General features: G+C 40.1%; 1 protein-coding gene across 1 annotated transcript in view; it reads right to left on the reverse strand.

Moving 5' to 3' along the window:
- The window catches only part of PRUNE2 (prune homolog 2 with BCH domain), a 153,456-nt gene that overhangs the window by 60,172 nt on the left and 73,384 nt on the right, over positions 1-19,900 (reverse strand). Inside the window, exons 6-8 of the mRNA XM_006122482.4 lie at positions 15,663-15,821; positions 8,080-14,635; positions 6,809-7,607 (exon numbers count right to left, since the gene is read on the reverse strand). Coding sequence (XP_006122544.2) covers positions 6,809-7,607; positions 8,080-14,635; positions 15,663-15,821 — 7,514 coding nt within the window. The remainder of the gene's footprint in view (positions 1-6,808; positions 7,608-8,079; positions 14,636-15,662; positions 15,822-19,900) is intronic.

Here is a 19,900-nt window from a genome sequence, read left to right on the forward strand (position 1 = left end):
AAGCAGGGTTGGTGGGGAGGGGGGTCGGGGGCAGCAGGCTGACCAGGGGAGATTGGGGGAGGGGACCAGCCAGCGGGAAGCAGGGCTGGCCGGTGGGCGGGGTGGAGGGTTGGGGGAAGCAGGGCAGGCCGGAGGAGATCAGGGAGGGGTTGGGAGAGGGGGGCAGCGGGGGTAGCCAGGGGGAGATCAGGAGGAGGAGGGGGGAGAACTGGCCGGCGGGAAGCAGGGCTGGCTGGGGGGAGAGGGAAGCGGGGGGAGAGAATCGGCGGGCGGGGAGCAGGACTGACCCGGGCGCATGCAGATCCTGGGGCACTGCCTATCCTTTGCATGGTTGCGCCAAAGTGTGAGCAAGTCTGGCCCCGGGGATTCCCTCCCACTTCCTCCCCCGCCCACATAGTTGCATATTGCCTGGCTGGTAGACAGCTCACGCAGCGTGAGCGTGTCTACCAGCCAGGCAGTACGCAACTATGTACTGATACTCCTAATAATAATAAAACTTACCTAATTAGAAAATACCGGACATTTTATATGTCCGGCATTTTCTCAATTTGCTTCCCGGACAGAACCCTCAAATACCAGACTGTCTGGTTCAAAACCAGACACTTAGCAACCCTAGTTGTAGCCTGCAAAACCACTGGATCCAGCCCACGGCCCAGCAGGAGCCCATCTCTTCATGCCGCTTAAAGCAGCCAATTGAAAAGGACTGATCGGATCTGTACTCTCTACTTCCATTTGGGACTGTCCCGTCCCTGAACATCCTACTTCCTCAAGGTGCCCTTCGGGGATGGGGGGGACTTCAGTCTCCCCTCCCCAATTCATATGGGAACATTGTTGGCTGTTCTCCTTCCTCAGGGAGTGAGAGGAAAGTGCACAGTTTGCTGCATTCCTCACTCTGGCTGGGAGTGTAGGAGACAGACAAACCTGTCTCAGTGGGCAACATGAACCCATCCCCCGGCTGTGCCCACAGGCACTGCAGTGGCCACGAAGAGGTGTTTCTGACTTGGCCCCAAACTGCTGTGATGAGTGAGGGCTGGGGTTTTTCCTCTATCCCTGGGGCACACTGCAGACCCCTCATCGCAAGCCACACTCAAGAGCAATGATTTAAATGAAGCATGCACATTTTCATGTTATTTTCCAAAAAAAATCCCCAAATTACTTGAGTTAAGGACCCAAGCAATGCAATTAAATCTTCTAGTAATAAAAAATAAATAAATAAAATGGGGGAAATGGTTTGGTTCAAAGAAAATGTTTCGTTTGACGCAAAATAATTTTTTGTTTGTTTTGGCAAGAAACTTTTTTCTACTTCCGTTCAAAACCAAGAGTTTTTTTCTTTTTTTAATTTTTCAATTTAGCCACCAAAATGGAAAATCAATTTTTCATCAGCTCCAGCCTACAGACTCTCTTCCAGTGACTGCTTTCACCTCCAGAGGAGAAGACAGAACAGGAACCTCTAGCCCCACAGGACAGGAATATACTTCCAACAATATTCTACAGCCTTTCTAAATATATCATAATTTACATACATTACCTCAAGCACGCACAGAAAAGAGTGGTTATATGTAAACTTATACCACATCCATAGTGCCTCTGGTCCTTAATTACTGTGAAACTATCCATTTTCTTATAGTTATGTAAGAGAAGTTACTCTGCCACAAAAGTTGGCTTTCAGGCTCAACAATTTTTTACTTCTGGCATCACATCAGAACTAGCAGAGAAAGATGTTAATCTAGACATCTTAGACCTGTACAGTACTCCTTGATTTTTTTTCTAAATTAGTCATTCTTGGCTGTTCTCACATGAAAAGCCATTCAAAAAGCTATTTTCTTTTCAATGAGAGTGACATTATTAATGTGCTATCAGATCTTTTTGTATTTTACATGAGGCCAAATAAACCTCAAGGCTTACAATTTCTTGTGTTCGGCTCTTACTGACATTGGTTTATGGTCTTTCTTTAATATTTTAATGCCAGAAATAATTTTTTTTAAAGATTCTGGGAATGAGGTTATTCAGCCCTGCGTTAGTCCATTACTTATTTTTTCTTTCTGCTTTTGTTTTTTCTGATATTGTTATGAGTATCTCAAAGGCAACACAGAAAGAGATGTCAGCTACAAACCCTGGGTTCTAGCAACCTCAGACCCCTCTACCAACTCTTGTCAAGGAATCTGTTGATCTGACATTACAAAATGACAGGACAATGATTGATTCAAGGGACTTCAAGTTTTTATCCATCTCTTCATTCTTGTGTCTTGTTTTCATTTATTGTCTCACATTCATAATTTCCTCTCCGACAAAACAGACAAACAGACTACATTCCCTTTTCATAGCTGACATGCCAGACACCTGCTGGAGGAGGGCAGATAATCATGTAAACTCCATCTTTCCCTCCCCGTCAGGGCAAGGCCCCAATTTGACGAAAGATGAAAAAGAGAAAATCAATTTTTCTGGACATAGGGAACAAAATGCTTAGGGGTATGGAACGGTTGCCATATGAGGAGAGATTAAGACTGGAACTTTTCAGCTTAGAAAAGAGATGGCTAACGAAGGAATATGATAGAGATCTATAAAATAATGACTGGTGTGGAAAAAGTGAATAAAGAAGAGTTATTTACTCCTTCGCATATCACAAGAACTATGGGTCACCAAATGAAATTAATAGGTAGCTGGTTTAAAACAAACAAGCAAGTATTTCATCACACAATGCACAGTCGACCTGTGGAATTCCTTCCCAGAGGATGTAGCAAAGGCCAAGATTACAATAGGGTTCATAAAAGAACTAGATACATTCATGGAGGATAGGTCCATTAATGGGCAGGAATGGTGTCTCTAGCCTCTGTCTGTCAGAAGCTGGGAATGGGCAAGAGAGTGATATCTCGTGATGGTTACTTATTCTGTTCATTTCCTCTGGGGCACCTGGCACTGGCCACTGTTGGAAGACAGGATACTGGGCTAGATGCACCTTTGGTCTGTCCCAGTATAGCCATTCATATGTTCTTATGATCTTCTTTCCAGCAGCATCTCATGCTAACACTACACTGCGGGTGTTTTGCGGAAGAGGAAATGCAAATGCAGTGCTCATTTGAATATCTCACACTCTCATTTGCATATCTTCTTCCGATCCGTTTTGCGGAAGAGGTTTTTGCAATAAAAAACCCTGTGTAGATGGGGCCATTTTTTGAGGAACGAGGGCTCTTCCACAAAAGTTTTTTCGGGTTTTTTTTGCAACAAATGGTCCCATCTACACAGGCAAAACACCCATAGTGTAGACGTAGCCTGTCAGTCATTGGGTTGAGATATTTGTGCTCCTCTGCTATGTTTTAAACTTTATCCTGTAAGAGGCAGTTCATTTCAGGCAAAGGAACATTCCCCAGAGGGCTTTCCTGCCGAAGAAAATTGAAAACATATTTTTTTAATGTATCACCAAAATGTAAATGACTCCCTAATTACACACATGAAATCAGAGCTATTCCCAAGTTGCTGTTTGCTCGCTGATTCATACAACCGGCTTAATAAAATGCTTATAGGAGCTTGTAAATAATTGTTCCCATATAATTTTTTCCCTTTTCATTTATATATTCCATTTATATATCTATATGTCCATTTCCAAATATATATATTTTTAATACAGTTCACTTTTCTCACTTTTTTTAGGCCTCAACATGAATGTAGAAAGCACACATATCCATAGTTGTGGGAAAGGAACTTAGTAATGCCTCTACAACAGGCATATCAAACGCCTGCTGAGGGCCGCACAAATGAAAACTGATAGCTTTCAGGGCCACCTAGGTGGTTTTACCAAAAACATTTGTAGAACCAAAAAAGAAAAAAAAAAGCATTTTAGGACACCTGGCAATAGGGCCTTTGACGGAAAGTCGTAATTATTTATTAGTATAGATTATGTTTTAGCTATTTTATAATATTGCAATAATTTGATGTGTAAAATTGTTATTTGTTCATATTAAATCATTTTGAAATTAATCTTACATAATTTTTAATTTAAATATAAATGTAAGGTACCTTTACATTTTGTATATGATACATAACTTGTTTTGTTGAAATAAAAACAAGTATAGACCATGGTTAATCAAATAGAACAGGCTTCTGTGAAAATTTCAGATACTTTGTAAGTTTGAGATTTTGCATAAAGATATAATTATTTATGCAACTGCAAAAAATTGACATATTTATGGCTATAAAATTAATACATATTTTGTGATTTTATTAGGGAATACATAAAAACAAAATATTAACAAAATAACCCCTTCCTCCCTCCAGAGCCAGGCACTCCCATACCCCCGTTCTAACCCAATCTCCCTCCATTCCCTCACAGCCAGGCCCCCCCAACCTAATGCCTCTCCTCTACTCCAGAGCCAGGCCCTCCCAATCTAATGCCTCCCCCAGAGCCAGGGACTCCTAACTCCCCCCCACCCCCAACCTAATATCTGGGTCCCGGAGTTGACGTGGCTGCCTGAGGAGCTGTGGTGGTGTGAGCACAACGGCCGGCTGTGCGCGCCTGCTGGAGAGCCCAGCGCAGAGCACCCAGCCAGCCGTGAGCAGCTGTTGCAGCGCAGAGCGGCCCGGCCAGCTGTGAGCAGGCACTTGGCCATGTGCTCCGAGTGGCCAGCGGGCCTCACTTCATTCTTTTATAAAAATGTTCTGGGGGGGCGCATGCGGCCTCCCAAATGCCAGTTTGACATGCCTGCTCTACAAAGTCAGAGGGGGAGAGCAGACTCATATTAAAGGGTGTGGCCACTAGGGATGTAAAATCCAGATTAATTCATTAACTGGCTAAACATTATGTTTAAACGGTTAATTATGAATGAATGGGGGTAAAGGCTGCTCTGGTTAACCTTTCACATCTCTAAGGGTCACGCTAGAAAAACTATGATAGCCACATTGTATCATGAGCCAGCGGCACTGTAGGTGGAAACTGCTACTGCAGACAGGCAAAAATATATGCAGGTTGGATCTTCCTGGTCAGATCCCCTTGGGACCTACCAATCCCAGATGAGTTTGTCAAACCAGTTGAGGTCATTTCTGGCCCCCTCCGCCCTGGACTGGCCTGGTCAGCTCCCTATCTGCTGCCAGCCCTGATGCCCTGCCAACCGCGCTGGCAGCCACTGCTGCAGCTGCACAACATGGCTCCTGGCCCCACTGGGCCACCACCATTGCTCCCGCTCTGTGGCTCCCAGACCCACGTGCTGGGTGTCCCAGCCTTGCTGCTGCGTGCTGGATGCTCCTGCTGGCAACTCACTGCAGGCAGCATCTGCCCTGCCAGTCCCATCAGAGCTCTCTGCAGCTGGCCCTCCATCGGGACTCTGGTCCTGCAGCATCTGTGCCGGACATGGATGTCGGACTGTGCCGAGTCCTAGCTTAGAGAGTTTAAACCTGTGGTATCATGAGCTTTTGTGGGTAAAACCCACTTCATCAGATTAGCTGGAGTGATGAGTTCCAGCTCATCTGATGAAGTGGGTTTTACCCACGAAAGCTCATGATACTATATATTTTTGTTAGTCTCTAATGTGCCACAGGACTACCCGTTGTTTTTAAAGTTAGGGTATGTCTACACTCGCTCGTTAGTTCGAGCTAGGTAGGCAAATGAGGGCAACCAGGGTTGCAAATGAAGCTCGGGATTTAAATATCCTGGCCTTCATTTGCATGTTCCCGGGCGCCGCCATTTTTAAATCCCCCTTAGTGCGGACTCCGTGCCCATGGCTACACGTGGCACAGAGTAGGTAGTTCGAATTAGGATATCTAATTCGAACTACCGTTGCTCCTCGTGGAACGTGATGGTCAGGTTATAGGACTATTGTTTTAAAAGTATAGAGTACAAAGAGGACTCTAACAGGAATTAGTCCCATCTATTTCTCAGACATCAGAAAGAGAGCCCACGATTCCATCATGGCAGGAGCAGGAGGAAAGCAGACTCTTTAGCAGCGGTGGAGCAGGGAATAGGCACAAATACACTAAAGACAGTTATAGAGCAGATGTACAGGTGAATTACCTCCAACCCCTGACACCTCAAATACTGCAGTAATACCCATCAAGGAGTGGGGAGGGATCTCTGGTAGACACAAATGGCTGTATGCAACAAACATAGTTTTCGTATTTCCTCAGCTGTCATTCCATTCACAGTGGGAAGAAACACACAGGAAGGGAGTACTGCAGCTCATTACACTGGATCTTAGAACTATGGACATGAACTTTGAACTCCCCCACTCCCTTTCCTCTGCATGGAAGGAGAATTGCTTTTCACTTCCTACAGGAGGACAGCCCTTTCCTCTACTGCCAAAAAGGCAGAAGAAATGCAGGGATTGTGTCTGTCTAGCCTCTGTCTTCTCCTCCAGCCCTTCCTCTCTCTTCACAAAATGATGGAAATCATCCTTTACTCTACCTCTCTTTTATATTGCAGTACATTCAGTCTGATGGGGCTTGATGCTCTCCTCCCAGCTCTCTGCTGGCTATAGCAGCTCCTACTCCTGTTCTCACCACTCTACGCTACAGATTCAGACTACCAGGGGGGGACTTGGACTGGGGTTGGAATTATCCCTATGAGGGAAGGGCAACTACTGCGGTTCCTATAATCCTCTCCAAAATCATAAAACAATTATAAATGGTCCCACTTTGGGCTATTACAAAGTGGGTTCTGTTTGTTACAAAGGGAGGGATTCTGCCACACTCAGATCCTGCAAATACAACTCATGCTTTATTTCTGAATGCTGTTCCCTTTACATACCCCCCAACTACTTAAATAACACTGAACATAGTTTTCTAGAAGATTCTCATAAACAATGTGTGGGCGTTTCCTTACCCTGAGATTCGACTGGGTTCTCTTTCACCACTGAGAAACTCTGTTTCCTCCTCCATTTCTTGTTCGGTTGCCATGCCATCTTCAGGATAATGCTGCAAATGTGCATCCCATTTGCCATGACCACCAACAACCTGCAATGAAAGAGCATCTGTCCTTACGATGCCTGAATTCTTGTCTTTCCTCTCTGGACTGTCTAAGGGAGAGTATTCTTCTTGTTCATATGGTTTATGAGGGGGTTTTTCTAGTTCAACTCCTACTTGTGTGTCATGGATAATTTCCTGGTCGAAAACTGTTTCCAATTCTTTGACAGAATGTCCAGACCCTGAGTCCACTGTCTCTGTCCTGCTGGAAATTTCTTCAGGTGATATATCGCTGACTTCATTTTGGCCTAGCACTGTCCAACTATGGTCTTGCCCTGGGCTTTCAGGGGATCTCTTTTCAGCATCCAGTGTTTGAGGCAAAACAGAAGGACTTTTCTCTGCTAAATGAAAAGAATCCCATTCAGTACTCAGAAAAGACTGGCCTTTACTTCCATTTATTATGGAGATTGACTGAAATGTATCTGAGGAGCCTGCTGAAAAGGCTTCCTGAGACTCTGTCTGTTCAGCCACATGAGCTTCTTGAAATGCAAAATCGCTTTCCTTTGTTTCAAGAATATCCTTCTTCACAGATCTATTTTCTTCAGCAGTAACAAGGATGTAATCCATCTCTAGTGTAGTCTGATCTTTGTTCACCTGTGTCCTCAGTTCAGGGCTCTCAGTGGAATTTATTTCCTTCTCCCCAGTATAAATGGTGACTTCTAAAATTAAAAACAAACAGTACTTTATTTTTAGCAATTAGTGATTATGGTTTTTCAAATGAGTCCTACAAAATAAACCCATTTTTATTTGTTTTTGATAGCTTTTCTGCTGTTTTAATTTATTCTCAAATTATATATTATTCTTACTAGTTTTTATTTTATATTGTGATAGTGCCTAGAGGCCAGTGAAGCTGGAGTCCTTTATACTAGGCATTATTCAAAGATGTAGTAAATGACTCCCCCTTCATCCAAGTTTTATTTTTTGATCTAACTACAATGAAGAGAATACAGATCTTTTCAAGGTCAAGAGTTTCAGGAAGACACAAGCATTCCAAATACCACTTAGTTAAAGTCTCACTATTCAGCTGCTATATTATATCTTATTAGTCAGCAATAATAGCAATACACTTTCTCTGACATTTAATACTTTGTTCAATGAACTTATTTTATTAGACAGTTCAGAATTTCTTACCATTGGGTGATCCTGTAGCCCCACCTGCTGGTGAATCAATATTACTTTTTTCCATCTCATGTTCTAAAACCCCTTTCTCGGAGGATTCAGACATCACTTCAGACTCTATTGGTAAATATCCCAATGTATGGCCTTCCTGAGAGCACTCTGTAAATGTATCAAATGACTGATCTCTGGTATTGCTGTCTTTTGTCTCCAAAAAGCTCATTTCTTCTTTTTGAGGATTAAGTGGAGCTAATGGCATTTCCACAAAAATATCGTCAGAAAACTCCTGCTTTACTCTTCTTCCCTCTTCACTGCCAGTGGCTTTTGTATTAAATGATACATCAGATGGAGGAGAGTACACCGCTGGTGACTGTTCATTAAGTGATCCTTTCAACCAACGATCATGACTGTCAAGTAAATTTTCAGGTTTTCTTACTACATTGTCTGCATGCTGACTAACTATAGCATCTCTATCATTACTATCCAATGAGGGTTCTAAGAAGAATGTTTGTTTCTCAACTGCATCTCTTTCTACTGCTACTTTTTGTTTGCTGTTGAATACTGTCAGTTTGCTCACTTCACCTAATGATGGAATGTTGGCGACTGACATACTGGAGCTATTTTCTCTACCAGTCTCATTCCCATCAACACACATGTCTGATATTTTTACTTCATCAGCACTCGCTGTTGTATGGTCAATAACTGAAATTTGCCCAGTGTCAGCTGAGATATGAGTATCTTTTCTGTTTTGTTCCAAATTATCTAGGGGAAAGAAAACAGTGTCAACTAAATGTTTCTGGGTGCTAACTACACTGGCTGAAGCGGCAAGAATATTACTTTCATAACTAGTGTCTTTAAGATTTAAGGAAGCTATTCCCAAATCTTCAGCAGAGGAGCCTATTGAATCCACTAGTTCAACAGCTGGTTTCTTTTCTTGGTCAGATTCTTTCAACGTATTTTCTTTTCTGCATTCAGACGGTCCATGAGCTTTAGAAGAGATTAGCGAATCAACCTGTGTTCCATCATTATTTTCTGGACTATTTATATCAAGATGTGTCTCTACTTTGTGAGTTACTAATTGCTGTTTAAAATCAAAATCTGCTTCTTTGCTTATATTTGGCATTGGGAGAAGTAACTGACTAACTTCTCCAGCCTTGGCCAAAGCATGAATAGATGGGGAAGATGCATGCTTAGCTTCATATTCTTGGCATATATCAGGACTGTTTGAGGCTTGTGAACTGCTGTCTTGGTCACAGTGACTTAATATATCAGGATGTCCACCATCCGCTTTCAAAATGAAAAGCTGCTCAGGGTCAGTCCACAAATCAGGATCTCCTGAGAATAGTTGATTTCTTTCCTGAGTCTTGTGCTGTACTATACATGGGGAAAATGTGGTTTGGGGAACGTCAGCTAACTCATTCCATCCCAGGCTCAACTTTCCTATCATTTTTTGGGATGAGTGATTTTCAGTAAAAGCATTTTGTGGAGAGCTGCATAATTCTAAAGTTTCACTGGTATTCCATTGTTCTTGAACAAACTGATCTTTATTTGAAGTGCTAGTTATTACATCCACGTGGTCTCTTGAAAGATCAAGTGTTAGGTTTGTCTGAGTTGATGTGTTTGGCATATCTGGTTGCCACTTTTCTGAAAAGGGATTTTTAGAGATATCTTGATCTCCATCAACTGTGACAAAAGGCTGATCTTTTAAATCCCTTTCTTTTTCACCCAGTGCCAGTGGATCAGACTGTTTAATCTGTACAATATCTGGGTCAATTTGACCCTTGTAAATATACTTGGAGTGCATTATACTTTCATATTTCTCTTCATTAAAGCACAGAGGGAGAGACTGATTTGTATGGATACCAGGATGAGTAGAATATGCACCTTTTAGTTCCTTACTTTGTATTGGTGCTCCCCAGGCATTAATGTTTTCTGACTGGTTAATTTCTAAACCACCATCTGAATTAGAATATTGATCTTCAATTGATTTGCCTTTATGCATTTCTGAATTCCACCATTCTGAATTGTCATCTGGGAATCCAAATGTTTCCATAGTGAACCTTTGATCTGTTTCAGAAGCAACTTGCAATGATATAGTCCATGTATCTGAATTCTCTGAAGAATATTCTTCATTATGCCCTACTGCTGAAGTTGGGGAATTCCAAACACGCGGATGGTCATGATTTTCATGGAAGGTATTCACTCGAAATTCTCCCTGACAGTCATCTAAATATTCAGAAGCTTCATATGTATTATGGTCAGTTGTATTTAAGTGCATAATATCCTCTTCCTTTGATATATTCAAAGCTTTTATATTTTCAGAGTTTTTATTTAAGATGGCCATCTGAACCTCTTTCTCCAGTTCAGTTTCATCATCTAAACTGTCTTCAGAACTCACTTCACTGGATAGTGCATAATCATGTTCTTTGGTTTCATATATGTGCTCATTGGCTTGATGGTTGGATTCTACCTCTATCACTGCCTGAGGTGCCTCTGAATTTTCAGAATCCTCATTTGCTTCAGGACTTGATAAAGAAGATACTGTATCATCATCTACATGTGCATTCCAAAGACCTAAATTTTTAGGAACTTTGTGATCTGTGCTCTCTTCAGACTCTTCTTGACTTTTATTCTCAAAGCCCCCTTTTTCCGGAGCTTTTTCTATTATGTTATCATTGGTTATATTTAAAACAGCTTCTCTTTCTCTATGATTAGAAGCTGGCATGCTCTCCCAAACATTAATATTTGCAGAGGCATCACTTATATCAGGGCTTGTGGCACTGGATTCTATATAATCATTTGTTGAACCACTCCATGCATTGTCCTCTTCACAATCACTTTTGGTTTGTGTATCTCCAAGAAGGTTACTCATGGTGTCTGTCATTTCAAGAACCTCACTTGTCTGAGGATTTGTTACAGGAGATTGTGTATCTTCACACATATATGGATTCCAATCACCCAGAATTTGGGGAAAATCATGATGAGATGTGATGTCAACATATTCCTCATCTGGAAGTTTATTTGCAGTTTCTAAACTTTCAGAAGCATCACTTTCCCCAGAATCCATTTCATGTGATAATGAATTATCCGTCATAGACCTATTTGCACTGTCAGGCACTTCAGCAGATTCAGAAGAGGGATTCACTTTAATTTTAATCTGCACAGTTTCACTAATGAAAGATGCTTCATGAGAACCAATTATCTCTGGACTATGTTCAGAAAAACCTAATTCAAAATTACAGCTGTCTAAATTGCTAGGAAGTACCTCAGATAAACTCTCTTGAGACTCTCTTAACATCCCTGGTGCTTCATTTATTAAAGGACTTGATGCAACTGACCAGGAACTATTCTTTGCAGAGTCATTCCAGATATCTGGATTTTCAGGCACGGTAAGAGAATTATTTTCTTGGCTATCCTTGTCTCTGTTAGATCTTTCATAGGCACTTTCCATCTTGTGACTTGTTTCACCCTCTCTAGTGGCACTTCCTTTATCAGTATTTGTAAGAAGTGACTGTGATATATTACTATGACTGAAATTGTGTGGATTATATAAGTCTAAATGCCCAGAATGTCTTTCTTCCTCAGGACTTGTTGCAGAAGAATATGCATTGTTCTGTAAATGTTCTTTCTCCTGTTTCTGATTGACAGGGTTAGACGGACTAGAAGAGGGCATATTCATTTCTGATTTCTCTGTTTCTAAAGCTTTGAAAATGTTTCTTATTTTTTCTGGTGAGTTAGGAACCTCAGATGTTGTTGTATTGTCTTCTGAATATGATAGTTTGGATAACACTGATGGCAATACTCTGTTATCTTGCATGGTTGTGTTCCAAACATTGCTAATGGTTAGCGGTCCACTCATCTCATCCTTTTTTTTATATTCATCTATTTCTTGTTGAGAAGTACCCAAGATAGCTTTATTCTCCCATCCTGCCTGATGATTCTGCTGTAGGTGTACATTGCGCTGATTCAACTGTTCTTCAGAAAGCTGAGGTCTTACCTCTGAGCCCTTATTAACATTTCCTTGTACTTGTCCGTTGACTGAAACCTCATTTTTTAAGTCACTTGCTTTCAAGCCCAAACCTTTACCCATATCTGAAGTTTGAGTATCCTCAAGAATGACCCTATTCCATACTTCTACATTTTTTTCAGATGCAGTTGGTTTGGTTTTCAATTCACCATGTTGATGAGATAAGTGATTTTCTGTTTGATTATACACTTGCATGACTCCAATGTCCTCAAAACTTGAATTACTTTCACTGTTATTCTCATTGCCTGAAAAATACTTAGTGGTTATTGGTTCTGAATTCAGCGAGACTGTACAAGTGTTTGGAAGAGCAGTAATTTCAGAGTTTTTTGTTTTTAACTGACAGACATTATTAAGACCTATATTCCACATTTCTGTGTTCCCTGAGCTTAGAAACAGCATGCTTCTAAGGGATGGTTGTGGTAAGAATTCCTTATCTGTTTCCTCCAATATATTAGATTCATCTGAATTTGAATTAATCACTTCATCAAAAATTGTATCTCTGTCAAAACGATTGTTCTCCTTTTCCCTGTCATCCTCTATAAATGTAGGTGATACGTATGAATCAGATGTTGAATAATTGGTATCTGGTGGAGAAACAATTAAATCTTCACCCACATTTGATGAGCTAAAGTCTGAGCATTTATATGAGAAAACAGAATCGTCCCATGGAACCAGAGTTTCCAATACTTCTTTCTCTATGTCTTTTTCATACAGACCCCAGACATCCATATTTTCTAATTGTTTTGGTCCATATTCACTGTCAGCTAATCCATTTTGATTTTCTATGGCTAGATTAGAATTGTTCTGCACACTGTCAATATTGGACTTTGTATTTTCAAATGTGCTGTATTCTTCCGCTGGATAAACTCTCCCTTTGTTCCAGGCTTCTGGCGACACTTCATTGTTTGGATTTTCAATCTCATTTTTTGCAGTGAATTCTGAAGAATATGATAGACCAGTTTTGGACATGGCCCAGGTGTCAAGACTCCTCACTGAAGATTTATCTGTGTCCAGTTTGGGCATACACCATACATTTTCTGAGGGATTAGGGCCATCTTCTTGCTCAAACTCTGTCCAGACATTGCAAGATTCTGCATCAAGTTGTTCACTCTCAGTGTTACACCATGGAGCTGATATCACTCGGGTCAGTTGACTGGACTTCCACAAATCAGTAAATGCCTCCATTTGTTGTTTTTTCTCCCCTGCAGAAGTATTTTGCCCATGTGAAAGTTCAGTGGTTTTCTTCTGCAACTCTTTATGTTTATCTTGGACAGGGTTAAACTGATTCTCCCACAGGCCTGATCTTGAATAATTCCTCTGCCTTGGTTGTTTTTGAAGAAACACAGAATCTGAGGCTCTTCTATCAACATGCTCCCGAAGTAATGGGCTTGCTTTACGGTCTTTCCATGAATCAGGGCTTTGAAATACAGATTCCTGTTCACTTGAACTCCATGCATCAGCATTTTTAGAATCTAATTCAAAACCATCCCACCAGCTTCCATACCTCTCACGTGACTGTGAATAGTTTCCACTATCTATTTCATTAATTTTTTTAATCACATCTTGTGAAAAAAACAGTGGTGATCCATTATCTAATGGCGAACTTTCCACAAGACTGTTCATAGGAGTTGGGGGAATTTTTGTTTCAATATTTTTCAACACCTCAGGCGAAGAAGAAACATCTTCCACAAAATCAGTCAAACTTGAAGTTTTTTCAGACAAATCTCCAGGATTTTCTTGCCTAAATTCATCATCAAATTCTACTAAATTGTCTTCTTCATTTGTAATCATTAGTAAGTCGGGTGAATAATTAGCCATGTCATTTTGTGATAAATTTGTCTCATCAAGTTCTTTCTGCACAATAGGTGGCTGTCCTTCTGATGAATCACTATTCAGGAAGAAGTCATCTGCTGGGGAATAATCAACAGAACGAGAAGAAGATTCAGATCGAATTGTAACCCTAGGTGCTAGATCAAAACTGAAAAGATCGAAGTTATCACTGTTGTTTCTAGACTGAGGTGGTTGTTCTTCTGGTATTGCCCCTTCAGGAATGGGGCTATAAGAATCAAAACCTGGAAGGAGACTGTGATGAGCACCTTCTGCAACTGGGCTATCATCACTGAGAAAAACTGAGCTCTCCTTAGAAGACCGGCTGCTTCTAATGGTAGCCAAGCCACTGTCTGGACTCACAAGATCTGTATTAACATCCACCTGGGCTTGGATTGATCCATTGAGATCTTGAGGATTTTCTATAAAGTTGACAGAACTGGCCTGTGGTTCTATGTCAGAACCATATAGCTCCATGATACCCGAAGATCCCTGTGAAAGTGGAGCACTCCCAGCAACCGCTTCAGTAGAGGAAGTTCTGCTGTTTGGTGCCATTTCTGGCTGTCTTCTGTTAATAACTTCTTTAATTATTAGAAAAATTTGATCACCGGTCACCAAAGTATTGTCTTGGTGATACACAAGGAACTGGTCACATCCACATTCCAAAGGATCCAGCTCCAGGCAGGGATTCTGACATTCTTCTAATTCACAGCAAATCTGTTTGAAAATACAGGGGTTTCAAAAAGTTATTGAAAGGATAGTTAGACACATATACTATTAGTAGTACTGCCTACCTATTTTTGGCTATTGATTTCTCAGCTATCTTCCTTTACCTGTCTTTATAATGAACTTTGAACTCACTAACCCCCTTAAATTCAAGAAGGCCAGTTCATAATGCTAATTATTTAACAAATATTTACTGGAAATGCTGTAAGTTGACTTTTCCAATTAATTCTTCACTTCTAAAATAAACTCAGATTTTTGTTTGCTACTCTAGGAAAGCCGACTAAAATTTGTAAAAGGCATACAGGAAACAGAATACTGAACATTTTTTAAAATAAAAAGTCATCTATATATTCCCTTTATCTTTCTTTTGCCCATGGGATCTTGATGTTTGACTGCTCTGGAACACTGAAAATTACAGCAGTGCTTTGTTATATAATATAAATAATGCAAGAAATAAGGTGGGTGAAGTAATATCTTTTATTGGACCAACTTCTACAGATAGAAGGGACACGCACAGGTCTGGGGAAGAGCTCTGTGAAGCTTAAAAGCATCCCTCTTCCACCAAAGACAATCCATGCTTGCCCATAATGGGGGGAATAAGGGCAGCCATTTCAGCAGTGCTAATGAACATGCTCAGTCCATCTAAGCATGCTCAGTACAAGCCAACCAGCAAAGTGGGTGGGGGGGAGAGAGAGAAGGTGGGGATGACCCACATGTATGCCCCCCTCCCCCCCCCACACACACATCACCTCTGCTTCTATAAACAGAAGATGGTCCAATAAAAGATACAACATCCACCTTGTCTCTCTCATAGTCCAGGCCTAACAGAGCTTCTGCAGTATTGCAAACATAAATAATGCAGTCATTCCAAATCTGTGACGATAAAATATGATAGCACCCACATCATCACATGTGAAATGGTTATTTGGTATTTAACCCATTAAATTATATAATAACTGTTTTCAAGCACACACAGTTCAGGATCAATAAATTTTTATTCTTTCTTTACAGTACTTACTTGATTGCACAACTCTACGTTTTCTGAGTACACCGCTATTTGTCGTTTAGTCTGCTCTTCTTCTGATAAATAGTTAGCCAAAATGACGAGAACATCAAAACCATATTTATCTATAAATGCTTTCAGGTCACCAGTGATATTCCTGTGAAATATGCAATCCTGAAATATGACAAGAAATTATATATTAAAGGATTTGATAGCTTATTCCTAGAACCGGTCCACAAAGTTTTATCTGGTCTGTTTCCATAAAGCTTTTGTTAGGAAGGTCTTCAGGTGAAAGGAAATCACTATGACACTTAGCGTACTGACCACAGATGTGGAACATTCTCTGCTCTTCCTGAATTTTTCATCTTAAAAAAACAAGCATAACAGAAACTTGAACCTCAGTCGCACATATCCTAGCTGAGTACCTTCACCACTACAGTATCTATACTCATACACACGTCCTTTTTTGTGAAAACATTTGAGAAGTGAAGTAGAATGGAAACAAATACTGAAACATTGAAAGTTGTCATAATGTTGCATTTAAAATAACTGTTAACAAAATGCTATTAAAGTAGCAAAGTCAAACACTCAAAACTTAGAAAAAGACACATCTAACTTGCCTGTGCAACTTTAATTTTCTCCCTTGTACATATGCATTATCGTACAGCCTTTAATTACATTATCATACACTATTTTATTCACAGAATTCTTGCCTCAGGCTACATCTAGACTGCAGGCTTCTTTCAGAAGAAGCTTTTCTGGAAAGAGATCTTCTGAAAAAACGTTTTCCAAAAGAGAGTGTCTACACAGCAAAAGCGCATTGAAAAAGCAATCTGCTTTTTCAAAAGATAGCATCCACATTGAATGGATGCTATCTCACATATAAGCTGTGATTACTATGGATGGAGTGGCCACCAGGGCACCTGTGCTTTTTTCTCTTTCCTCTTCTTTCGAAAGAACTCCCTCTTCCCTGTCCACGCATGTCTTTTCCCAAAAGAGCTCTTTCGGAAAAAGGCTTCTTCCTTGCAGAAAGAGGTTTGCCAATGTTGAAAACACCCCGATGTTCTTTCGATTTTTTTCTGAAAGAATGTGATTGCAGTGTGGACATAAATGACGTTTTTTCAGAAAACGGCCATTCTGAAAAAACTCTGTAGTGTAGGCATACCCTCAGTCAGGGCCTAATCCAATGCTCTTTGAAGGCATGCAATTCTTTCCAATGTTGTGATAGTGTGTAATCCCCAGTGATAGAAACATGTTAACTGGTTCTATAATAGCTGTGATACAATGTAGTTTTAAAATTTGTACACAAGAGCAGCTATCATAATTTATTGAATAACAAATACACATCATTGTGTTATACCAAATAAAAGCAAGCAGGATCTTATGAGGGGGATAAGGCAAAAAGCCACATTTATTGTAAAGATAATAATAAAAAAATAAAGAAAAGATAGAAGCAAACAACGTTGTTTAACTACTTATTCCTATCACTACTCAACCCTTATACACTTTTATATATAAATATAGATATATAGATATATATATATAACCATTCATTCATACATTCATTCAGGTTCTGTGTATTTGTTATAGTTACCAGCCTGGAAGTTGCTTGTGACAGAATACTGGCCAGGTATTCTGTACACAAGTGATGGTAGTGGGGAGCGAAGTCCTGATCAGATGCGCATCTGAAGCTCCTGGTAGTTTGGCAGCAGAACCTTGGACTCTGGCTCCATAGTTTTTTAGTCCAGTTCTTATAGGAATTTCTTCCTATGCCAGTCTATGGAAATTGCTGCATCATGCTGATGTCTCCAGGGTGGCTGCCAGGTGCTCGTCAGTGATCTCATCGGGTGGACCTCCAGTACTTGGTTTTCTCCACTTGACACCTTTTAGTTGCACTGGCACCTGACGCCTTCTTCAGCCCTTTGTTGCTGTATTCTCAGGCTGGCACCTCTCAGAGCCATTCATTCATCATCCAAGCACTCTCTCATATATTCATACAGTATTTTGTATAATAATAAAAGTTGTAGTTACAGAAAGTTTCTGGGTGGTATTGCTTAAAACATTCTCTGACTGCTAAGTAAAATTAACAATGCCCTTAGACAATTACAGGGCTTGATTCCCATAGCAGAGTTAGTGGCTTGACAATGCATTGTTACAATGTATCTCTGCAATGTCAATTTCAAGCAGCCTCTTGCACAAGCTTGTGCATGCCCTGGAGCACAGAGAGGGGGGGGGGGCTGTTTCTGGCTACATAGGATTATATTCTTAACAGTTAGGATTATATTTTTAACAGTTCTAAGTTACATGACCTAATATATTATATTCTAAAGGGGCAATAATAATCATGAATCTAAACATTTAACAATCTTAACAAATAATAATAATAATAAGAAGAAGAATCCTAATAAATCTAAACACTTTAAGTTGTGGGGAACAAATTATGGGGAGTCACTTCCATTTGGGGGAATCACATTTTTAATACATTAATATGTTATCCCTACAATTGAGGAGAAGAAAATCACACCAAGTATTGTGCTAAATTCTCATTTACTTAAGCCACTCTAAAACACTCTGAGACTGTAAATGGGCTTTAAAGTATGTATAAACATACAAAATTATACTGCAAAATTATGTCAACCTAATTTATAACAATGTACAACCACCACCATAATTAAATCGCTTTTGCATGTCCACACTTCTCTCCTTAGTGTCAGCGATGCATGTATTAAGCAGGAAAGTTGCACCCACATAGATGCCTTACGCCAACCTACCTATATAGTATGGATCATACCTTAAGATTTTTCAGCGTAACCCAGATGCATCTTTTTCAGTGTAAATAAAAGAAGCACATGCAATATCTATGATCTGTCTTTCTTTAATTCTGAGTTCTCAGTACAACCACACAGAAGAATAATGAGCTAAGTCTGAGAAAACATTTGTATTCTTCCTTTATGCTTGTGTTATTTGTATTTGAGATAATTTATTGTTGTCTTCTAGCTAAACACAATGTCATATGCTTTGATGGTTCTTCTGTTGCTGCTAAGCTATGCGGTCCCTGAATAAACAGCAGTTCATCATCAGTACAGCACAACTGCATATACAGGTTGGCATTTTATTCCCCATTCCCAATTCCCCAATTCCCATCTGACTTCTACCTGATAAATTGCTGTTTTGGTTACATATATACAAATACTATTTATTAATCCGCTCAAATATGTCCAAAAATGTTTCTTTTTTCCTTAAGTGAAAATTAAAACAAAAAAACTCTTTGTGTCAAGTGTTTACAAAAAAAAATATGTATTTCTAATTAAAGATGCATGTCCATCTTGTTATTTGTGTGCTGTGTAACAATGCATGTGTTAGGATTGCTACACAAACTGAGGGTAGCATCTTATTGTTGGACATCCATATCAGATTCTGACAGATGTACATCGTAAGTCGAGCACAGTGATTTTAAATGGGACTAAATTAGTTTAAAAATGCAAAATACAGAAGCTAGGGTACCTAGAGTCAGTAAAAAATAGTTTATTGGCAATCAACTGTGAGAGACTATTTATGGAAATTCAGACCCATTTCACAATAAATACATTAGGCATCTATTATCCTTTTTTTTTCTTACCATAAGAGGGGTTGTGGGGAGTGTAACCAGACAGTTTGATTCAGCTCCTTGATTCCGGGGATAAGTTCTGGCCCTGATGCAACTTACTGTTATTAATATTTATTTGTATTATCATAGAACTAGGAGCCCTAGTCATGGACCGGAACTCCATTGTGCTGCACACTGTACAGACATAGAGCAAAAGACAGCCTCAGTCCCAAAGAATTTATCAGCTACATAAAAAAACCAAGAGACAACAGATGAATATGAACAGACAGATTGGGGAGTACAATGAGACAATATTGGTCAGCCTGATAGGCTGTGATCTAAGCACACTAGAGGACTACCCATTGTCAAACTGTTTGAAGACACCATTGCAACTGATTTGGCCAGGTTGAACATACATTTCCAAGGTGAGAGGCATCAATCAGATGACTAGGATAAAACTGTGTGAATAGCATGAGCCTAGAGTTGGGAATCATGGCGCTTTGCTAATAGAAATGAACCCCAATCCACCTCTTGATTTCCAATGGGTTCTGCAGTCTATGCAAACTGCTCACATATCCCTAATATAAACACAAATATTCTCACTGAAACCTTTAGTGATTTATGTCAGCCAATTTCCATTATTATGCTTAAAAGATTCATAAATTAA

The sequence above is a fragment of the Pelodiscus sinensis genome, chromosome 6 (genome assembly GCF_049634645.1).
Source record: "Pelodiscus sinensis isolate JC-2024 chromosome 6, ASM4963464v1, whole genome shotgun sequence".
NCBI classification, from domain to species: domain Eukaryota; kingdom Metazoa; phylum Chordata; order Testudines; family Trionychidae; genus Pelodiscus; species Pelodiscus sinensis.